The 10,000-nt window shown below is 43.0% G+C and overlaps 2 protein-coding genes across 3 annotated transcripts in view; both read right to left on the bottom strand.

Moving 5' to 3' along the window:
• Window positions 1–1,008, bottom strand: part of LOC107376560 (retinoic acid-induced protein 1) — a 69,724-nt gene extending 68,716 nt beyond the window's left edge. The window contains exon 1 of one of the 2 annotated variants that reach the window (XM_054750531.2): window positions 734–1,008. The gene's annotated coding sequence lies outside the window, so the exon portion shown is untranslated. The remainder of the gene's footprint in view (window positions 1–733) is intronic. The other variant, XM_015945714.3, reaches the window with a different exon arrangement.
• A 7,555-nt stretch (window positions 1,009–8,563) lies between these two features.
• fam20ca (FAM20C golgi associated secretory pathway kinase a) overlaps window positions 8,564–10,000 on the bottom strand; it is a 49,676-nt gene continuing 48,239 nt past the window's right edge. The window contains exon 10 of the mRNA XM_015945715.3: window positions 8,564–10,000. This exon is cut by the window's right edge and continues 78 nt beyond it. Coding sequence (XP_015801201.1) covers window positions 9,820–10,000 — 181 coding nt within the window. The 3' untranslated portion in view covers window positions 8,564–9,819.

Genomic DNA, 10,000 nt, shown 5'->3' with positions numbered 1-10,000 from the left:
CAATGCTGTGCTAAAAATAACACGAGTTTTAAAAATCACGAAAAACCTGGAAAACATAAACATACTTATTGGATTCAGAAAGAGCAGAGAAAAATGCTGAATGTAATCACATTTTCGAGAATGTTGGTCACTTGTTTTGCAGGAATCAGGCTGATTTTAGTCTATTTCAGAGGTGTCCTTATGCAACAGAGTAAACAGTGTGCTATGACACATCCCTGAATAAAAACGACGTAGTAGAGCCTATGGATCTGGAGGAGCCGATGAAGAAGAAATGCACAAACAAACCAAACGGCTTCTGAAACATTTCATGCTGCTTTTTCAGCCGATAAGAGAATCTGTGATGATTTTTGCGCTCATTTGGCCACATGCTGGTGGAAAACAAGGTTGAGGCAGGTGTTGGGAGTGCGTGTTTGTGTGCACGGGAGGCGAGTGCTCTGCCCCAGCAAATGAAAATAGAATGCAATCCCACGAGAGACCCCACTGCTGTCTTCTATTTTGCTCAGACACACACACACACACACACATACACACACACGCACGCATGCACGCGCGCGCACACACGCACACACACACACACACACACACACACACACACATACACACACGCACGCACGCACGCACGCACACACACACACACACAGACAAACTCACACACACCTTTTGCACAGTTCTCATCTGCTGACCAACTTGCATCCTGCTGAAGAGGAACAAATGACAGGTGAAAGAGTGGTACCTGTGTTAGAGGTCAGCCCTTCTCTCCTGCGTTTTCGTCCTCCCTCCAGTCCCCTGCTTGCTCGGCTGGTCTGAGCTGAGGCGAGCTGAGCTGAGCTGAACCGAGCCGTGCGTACAGCAGCAAGGCTCAATCCTTTCACCTTGCGATGCTGAAAGTGGCACCAATATTCCCTGATAGCAGCAGCCTGCTTCTCCCTCCCTCTATCTCTCCTGCTCTCTAGCTTGCCTCCCTCCTCTGCTTGTCTGCTGCCATGTTGAGTGCACGTAGGGTGAGGGGCGGGCTGAAGGGAGGAGTGTGTGTGTGTGTGTGTGTGTGTGTGTGTGTGTGTTTGGGGAGACTCAAGGGGATATGAAAGCAATTAGAAGACAATCCCTCTTCCTTTCCAGTCAGGAATGTATAACGGAATTAGCTAGGGAAGAAGGAGGGAGGCGGTGGAGGGTTAGAGGTCAGGGGAGTTAAGGGGAGGTGTTGGGGGTGCCAGGTCTTGCAGCCTCCACTGGGGAGTCTAGCAGCTTGTCCGGCAGCCGCCGCATGCAAGGGTGAGGGAGTGGGAGATGGCAGATGGGAGGAGTGATTGGAATTGCCCTGCGTGTGTGTGTGTGTGTGTGTGCGTGTGTGTGTGTGTGTGTTTGTATGTGTATGGAGAGAGAGCTGAGGGTGAGAAAGACTGCTGATGGGAGGGAGGAGAGGAGTGTTTGAGCCGTGGAGGCGGCGGCTTCAAAGCCTTCTTCGTCTCAGGTTCGCTCTTCCTCTTCCTTCTCTGCTGTGTGTGTGTGTGTGTGTGTGTGTGTGTGTTTTGCAGGGAAGCTGCATGTTTGCTTGGAAAGACAACATGTGTGTGTCTCCTAAAGAGAGAGAAAAAAATGCCTGCTGTTTATTATTAATCGGTGTGTGTGTGTGTGTGTGTGTGTGTGTGTGTGTGTGTGTGTGTGTGCCCAAGAGAGAGGAAGGCACACACTTTGTTTATGAAAAGAGATGACCACATAATCCCAGTGTGTAGAAGATGAGTGGAGCTGCAGTGCGTTTCTGCATTTATGGGAAAATTAGATAACAGAAGATGAGAGGAGAGCGTGTGTGTCCCTGTCTCTGTGTCTTTTTATAGAGAAGGGACTGAGCAAGGCACTGCATGTAGGAGATGTGTGTGTGTGTGTGTGTGTGTGTGTGTGTGCGCGCGCCAATGATTGTGCCCTGAATGAAAAGAAGAAGAGGTAGAGGTGCGTGGAGTGTGTGTTTGTGTGGTGGAGAGAGTGAGAGAGAGAGAGAGGGAGAGAGAGAGAGAGAGAGAGAGAGAGAGAGAGAGAGAGAGAGAGAGAGTCTTCTCCCCTTCAGCTGTCTCCTTTCTCGTCTTCCTCCTGAGTGGCAGCCTGTCCAGGCACGCGTCAACAATTAGCTTCATCTTCACTCCTCTCGTTTTATCATTTGATTTTGTTTTGCGCCATCATCCAAAAAGGGTCACCTGTGTGTGAGTGTGTGTGTGTGTGTGTGTGTGTGTGTGTGTGTGTGTGTGTGTGTGTGTGTGTGTGTGTGTGTGTGTGTGATCCATCGGGGTCTCCTCCACCTCCCAGACGGTGTATGTGGCGCGCTCCTGCAATCAGGGAAATGGCCAGTGATCTCTTCTGGCGCGGCCCAGTCGCGCATACAGGATGGAGAGAGCAGATCAGAGCACTCACAACCTTAGCATCTGCTCACACACACACGCACAAGCGCGTGCGTATATACACATACGAACGCTCTCAAACAAATTCGTGCGCAATTTGCACACGCACGAGCAGCGGTTCAAGGGCAATTGATTTGGTGTTTAACTTCTCCCCTGGTGCGCTTGGCGCAAAGGATGCGCTTCAGTCTGACCTTGACAACAGGCTGAAGGAGTTTTGTCCACACACACACACACACACACACACACACACACACACACACACACACACACACACACACACACACACACACACACACACACACACACACACACACACACACACACACACTAAATCACCACCTGAAAATGTCACAGCCCTATAGACAGTTACAAATGAACGCCATCCATCTGCCTACTAATTTTGGCCAACGTAAGGATATTCCTTATTTTAGCTGCTCTCGCCTTTCAATAATTCACAAGTTGAGGCGTAGCCTGTTTCTTTCTGGAACGTTTATTACCATAAAACCAGCCATTTACTCTCATAAAATCACCAGATTCAAGCGTCTTATACGCTGACGCATCCGTCTGACTGACTCGTAGAGTGAGTGATATCGGCCCTCACCTTGCAGCTGAGCCGACCTTAAAGCATCAAATCACATCAGTCTGCCTTAACCCCCTCCACCCCACATCCATCCACCTACACACCCACAGACACACACACACACACACGCACGCCCACGCGCGCGCGCGCGCACGCACGCACGCACACACACGCACATCTGTTTATGTGTGTTTACAACTTCTTGAAGTCTATAACTGTCACGTTTAAATCCAGCTTGCTGCAGGTTTTTAAGCAGGAGAGGTGAAAGGGTCAGGGTCACCGAGAACTGAGAATTCGACCACCTTGAAAGGATCAACTGGGAGTAGGGCAGGAAGGGGTGGCCCTGCTGTTGCCATAGAGACAGGAGGACAGTGGTGTTGGATACAGTTGCTAGGGAGGAGAGGCTGCTTCTCAATGAGGAGATCTGATGTGGCGGGTAAACATCAGCACGATCATAGGAGGATCATTTTATATTTTCACAGAACTTCCCAGATTCCGCATAATCATGACAACATTAAACATCCGAGTAATAAAAAGGGAAAGATAATCAAACTTTTCCAAACTAAATCAAGGAAACTTTTTAAACGGACCCAGTGCATAGCCTCGTGTAAAAGTTTTGAAGTGCAACAACATCCTGGACAGTTTAAAAATATTTCTCTAATTCAGGTCATAACTGCATCATCGGTGCATTTATAAGGGACATCATGCTGGTTAGCTGAAGCAACAAGGTAACTTTGTTCCTAATTGCTTATTTTAAGTAGCTAATTCAAAAGTCACAAAAACAAAATATCAAGAATATTAACCACAGAATCCTCACACTGAGGCTTTAATTCAATGTGTATGAAGTCAACTCAGAAAAACACCTTTTGTGACGCAGTTGTAAACAACTTATTTAACCTACACGCTGCTCTACCGCCACCTACCGGCCGCAGCCTGAATTAAGGATGAAAGTGAACCACTCGCTCCCTCTGCTGGTGGAAAACGGTATTAACTAGATAGCTGTTTGGGTTTATTTCTGTTGTTCTGAAGAGGCAGGTGTTATTATACAAAAGATGATGAGCACACTAATAACTGTAGAGCACAGCAGAAGTACGTGACACCAAGTAAAACAGATTTTCATGAGGGTTTCTGTAAGACTGAGAGCAAATGCTGCCTTATCAAGATGCAGCAACAAAATAAAATGCTAATATTTAAAAACTAAGCCTGCATTCTCCCTGCCACTGGTACTGCAAGGCAATTGAAACATTTCTTAGATCTCAACATATTGGTTCTTCTCAGGATGAGGTGCAGTCACATTCTTCACCAATTATGTGAACTTTGAATTTTCTTTAAAGCAGTTATCTCCATTTCTGGTCCTCGAGGGCTTCCATCATTAATATTTTAGAGTTTTATGTGCTACAACACAGCTGGTTTCAATCAGAAGTCTTCTGTGTTTACCATTTTTTAAATGTTTAGCAACAACAAAGTCCAAAGTAGGATTTACAAGCTAAAACTGAGCTGAACAATTTAAACTAATGCTGTTGCATCTTAAACACACTTTAGTGAAGAATTAGGACGTTAAAGCATGTGCAGGTACTATAATGGTTGGCTATATCACTTTCTGTCAAAATCAGAAGAAATTGTGGACATTTCAGAACTATGGCAAACATTTTAAGAGGAAAACTCCAGTTCAGATCAATCCTTGCCAAAGGTGCAAGGATGCCCTTTAGAAGACCTGAAGGGTCATGTGCAGATCTCGGCTTTAAGGCCTGGGCTGTTTCTCCCCTATGGGCTGAGACATTTTTGTTTAATGTTGTTTTCTTTTTTCAAACATTTTCTACTAAAATTCTTACTAAAGCATTAAACTAATTTCCAGTTAAAAAGTAGATTTTTTTACAGCACTTAATTTAAAAAGCATGCTTGAGCAAACTGTGCCATATTGTGCTCATTTCATTTGATCTTATCTGTACAATGTTTTGTTTTCTCATCTTTGTGAGGATATCTGAGTACTGCAGGTCCTATTTTGATTCCATCTAATTATGACAGCATTGTACTAATTAAACCATGGTAGATAATTATATTATTGCTATATTTACATTAGATTAGCTATTAAAACATGCTTTTGAATATTTGTTTCACGTTTGAGGCTTTAAAGCAGGGGTGTCAAACTCAAATTCACATGGGCCAAAAGGAAAATCTGGGACGAGGTCGCGGGCCAAACTTAATATTTTTAGAAAAAGTGACGGCAAATTTGCACATTTTCTTTATCAACATATATGCAATTTTGAACCTTTTAATTTGGAAACAAACTTATTTAGCATTAATACTGAATGTGGAATAACCAAATTACACACGAGCAAGTCAATTTTAAATAAAAGGCATCAGTGGTATTCATTACTTGTGGTATAATTATCATTTTTAAAATATATTCAGGATTTATGTTTTCTTGGTGTTTATTCATTTTTCTTATTTTTTATTCTCCTTTTTTCTCCTGTAATAAGTGTCATCGCTGCTGTGACATCTAGCTTTCCCCACTGAGGAACAATAAAGGGATTTTCTATTCTATTCATCTATCTGCAGCCTTTCCAGTTCCTGTTTTACTGTAGGTTAAATCTTTTCTCACGGGCCAACAACAAAAGAAAAATATATTTTTTATCTTAAATGAAAACGCAATATCTCACCTGTTAACTTTCATGTTTTGGAGCAGAAAAAGAGCATAAAACCAAAATATTTAAAGCTCAGTTTGCTCCACTAATTTACTGTGATGCTCACCTGTTCCAGCCTCATACCAGCCTGAGCTGAGGAGGAGACTCCTGTTGTTTTGTTCATCTTCATCATAATAATGACAACATTAGATGACAACAAGTGCTCACATAGGTTTGTGTTGCTGAACATGGAGAGCGTCTGAGCAGCTTGACCACGTCGTTGTGTCGGGGAGGAAAAATAAAAACTACAGCAACCACAGAGTCATGCTGGTTTGAGCATGTCGCTGCTCGCTGGACATTTATCAGTTCTGTCTGGAAGTTAGTTGGAAAACTTTCTCTTTCAGTCGTGAACACATTACTGAGCAGTTAAAATCTCCGTTTCTGGGCTTCAACGTCGGCAAATAGCTGAGCAAACTCGGTGCTGAGTGAGAGGAGTGTTTAGTTTGTCCAAGACAGCGGAGCTGCAGACACCGGCAGCAGACGCTGGAAAAAACACAAAGGAGGGGCTACTTTGGCTCAGCGCTAACACCGCAAAGCATCATTGGAGTTGTAGTCTTTGCAGTAAAATCGCCCAGCGAGTCAGTTTTATTATATTTTTTATATTTATCTCGCGGGCCACATAAAAATGCTCCACGGGCCGACTTGTGTTTGACACATGGGCTGTAAAGGATTAATTACTTGGCAAAGGTTCATATTGGACCATTGACCCGTTGAGTTGTGCTCTGTAAAGGACTGATGTCAAAGTTGCTGAATTGTCTGTATAATCTTTGCATGGAGGATTTTGTTAGTGTTCTCCCTGTAGCATATGTGGGGCTACTATTATTTTCAAAATGGCTGTAGCAAATTAACCAGTTCAAGTCAATGAGAAACAACAGCATAAAAAGTCCTGGAAAGGTTTTTTACCCTCTGAAGGAGATTGGTTCCAGCATCAGGACACCATCCAGGCTTCTCTAGAACCACCGAAGGCTCCTAAATGTTGCTTCAGCACCACAGACAGCTTTTGAGTGGTTCTTCAGCACCATAGACAGCTCCTTAGTATTGCTTCAGCACCACAAACAGCTTTTGAATGGTGCTTCAGCACCACAGACAGCTCCTGAGTGGTGCTTCAGCACCACATACAGCAACAGGTAATTTGTGCTGGTTTTAATCCTGCCTGCTTCATCAGCTGTCCACATCAACCAAATCCAACACATCAACCTTCACTCATGTACTAAAACAACCTCATCTTCCTGCAGCCATATACAGTTGTGGTCAGAAGTTTATATACACTTGTAAAAAATATAATATAATGGCTCTACTGAGTGTCCCGTTATTTCTAAAACTCTGATTTTTCTCTGATAGAGTGATTGGAACAGATACTTCTTTGTCACAAAAAACATTCATGAAGTTTGGTTCTTTAATGTCTTTATTATGGGTTAACAGAGAAAAGTGATCACATTTGCTGGGTCACAAATATACATACAGCAGAGCTAATATTTGGTTACATGTCCCTTAGCCATTTTCACTTCAATTAGGCGCTTTTGGTAGCCATCCACAAGTTTCTGGCAAGCTTCTGGTTGAATCTTTGACCACTCCTCTTGACAGAATTGGTGAAGTTCAGTTAAATTTGATGGCTTTCTGACATGGACTTGTTTCTTCAGCACTGTCCACATGTTTTCAATGGGGTTTAAGTCAGGACTTTGGGAAGGCCATTCTAAAACCCTTATTCTAGCCTGATTTAGCCATTCCTTTACCACTTTTGATGTGTGTTTGGGGTCATTGTCCTGTTGGAACACCCAACTGTGCCCAAGACCCAACCTTCGTGCTGATGATTTTAGGTTATGTTGAAGAATGTGAAGGTAATCCTCCTTCTTCATTATCCCATTTACTCTCTGTAAAGCACCAGTTCCATTGGCAGCAAAACAGCCCCACAGCATAATATTCCCACCACCATGCTTGACTGTAGGCATGGTGTTTTTGGGGTTAAAGGCCTCACCTTTTCTCCTCCAAACATATTGCTGGGCATTGTGGCCAAAAAGCTCGATTTTCATTTCGTCTGACCACAGAACTTTCCTCCAGAAGGTCTTATCTTTGTCCATTTGATCAGCAGCAAACTTCAGTCGAGCCTTAAGGTGCCGCTTTTGGAGCAAGGGCTTCCTTCTTGCACGGCAGCCTCTCAGTCCATGGAGATGCAAAACACGTTTGACTGTGGACAATGACACCTGTGTTCCAGCAGCTTCTAATTCTTGGCAGATCTGCTTTTTGGTGATTCTTGGTTCACTCTTTACCCTCCTGACCAATTTTCTCTCAGCAGCAGGTGATAGCTTGCATTTTCTTCCTGAAACAGTGCAGTGATGAAACAGTGCCATGCACCTTATACTTACAAACAATTGTTTGCACTGTTGCTCTTGGGACCTGCAGCTGCTTTGAAATGGCCCCAAGTGACTTTCCTGAGTTGTTCAAGTCAATAATTCGCTTTTTCAGATCCATGCTGAGCTCCTTTGACTTTCCCATTGTAGCGTTTGTGGGCGTTTGTATCCAATGAGCCCTATTTACCGGGCCTAAGAGAAGTCACCAGCTGTAGTCACTCATAATCACTCACAAGAAGTTAAGAGGCCATGCTATGAAGCTCAGTTCACTGACATGTTTCTAAGTCACCAAAATTGCTAGATCATGTTGCTGTATGTATATTTGTGACCCAGCAAATGTGATCACTTTTCTCTGTTAACCCATAATAAAGACATTAAAGAACCAAACTTCATGAATGTTTTTTGTGACAAAGAAGTATCTGTTCCAATCACTCTATCAGAGAAAAATCAGAGTTTTAGAAATAACGGGACACTCAGTAGAGCCATTATATTATATTTTTTACAAGTGTATGTAAACTTCTGACCATAACTGTACTAATATGAAAGAAAACTGTCCTCACCTTTGTTTTTATTGCACACTTTAATCATTTAGTAAACAGATCTTCACAGTAACAATGCAGGAGCAGAGAACAGAAGCAAATTACTCTGCAGTGCAGCTTATTTGATCCTGAAAATATTTATAAGTATTTACACTGAACGTATTAAAAACCATGGTTGTCCCTGTGTCTGGACGAGGCATTGATCGCACAAACCCAACTCTACACTGCTCTGTGAATCCTGTTAATACTGCCAACCCACTCATTCAAGTACTGATTTTTCTGGCATTGCACAGATACAGGATTAGCACATACACAGGACTCTTTGGAGGAGAAAAAGGAAATTGCACGGGCACCTCTTTGTCAGTTCTTCCAAATCAAACAGCACTAAAGGTTTTTATCATCTAAACAAATAAATAACATTCTCAGGAATGTCAGTTTCTGAAATATGATCATGAATACTGTGTTTGATTGTGTGGAAAACATGTTTAAGAACCTGAAAGTTAGACATATTGTGGAATTCTTTTGGTTCACAAATAAATAAAAAAATCTGAAAATGTTTGCATTGCATAAACTTTAAACCTACGCAACCAACTAGATGCTTCAAGTTTGCTTTAACACAGAGATTCATTCACCAGATCACCAAAGCATGTTTAAATAAATCAGCTCAGTTGACAAATCTGGTTTAAAATCCTGAAATGTTGTTTTGAAAATGTTGTTTTTGTGATAAACATCCAGGAGAAATTGGAAATGAACAATAACTGCATTTAAGTAAAGTGAAATATGTTTACTAAATTGTGAACGTGATAATCTGGTTTGATCTACAGAGAGTCTGGGCCAAGAAAATTTAAAAAAGATACTTGCAAGGCTTTCTCCTGGTCATCAGATGTTAAACGATAAATTCGGCACAAAGTTGATGCACTGACATAACTGATAAAGCTTATTGTCTGACGGTTCTTCTGCCCGATCAGTGTTGCATTTGGTAATGTGTCCAACAAACCCATCTATGTTCACAACACAGTTCCCTTATGTTCCATCATACAGATAATAAGACAAAAATATGGCTGTGTCTGACAAATATAAAGCCTCTGTGTAAACACAGTCTGTAGATGCTTGTTTCCATATAAACAACTTAAAGCAGTTCCTTAAGAGGCAAAGATGGCAGTCTCGGAATTCACTGAATTCAGCTTCATATCGAATATTTTTGGTTGAATCCCAAAGGTCAAACAGCCACAGACGTGGTCCCTGCTTCAGTGTTGTCTCCCTGAAGCGTGGCCCTCACTACCTCTGGGCCGGGCCCCTGTGAGTGGCCGTGTCCCCCACCAGGTCCTCCTCCACGACATTAACGTAGCCCTCCTTCTCTATGCAGCCTGCTATGACCTGCAGAACGAACCGCAGCCGGCGGTCCATGGCCTGGAGGTGAGGCTGGATGAGGACAGGGGTCAGGCGGTCCCGCAGCAGA

The sequence above is a fragment of the Nothobranchius furzeri genome, chromosome 12 (assembly GCF_043380555.1).
Source record: "Nothobranchius furzeri strain GRZ-AD chromosome 12, NfurGRZ-RIMD1, whole genome shotgun sequence".
NCBI classification, from domain to species: Eukaryota; Metazoa; Chordata; class Actinopteri; order Cyprinodontiformes; family Nothobranchiidae; genus Nothobranchius; species Nothobranchius furzeri.
Note: the sequence above shows the minus strand (reverse complement) of the source record. Positions and strands in the feature narration are given on the sequence as shown.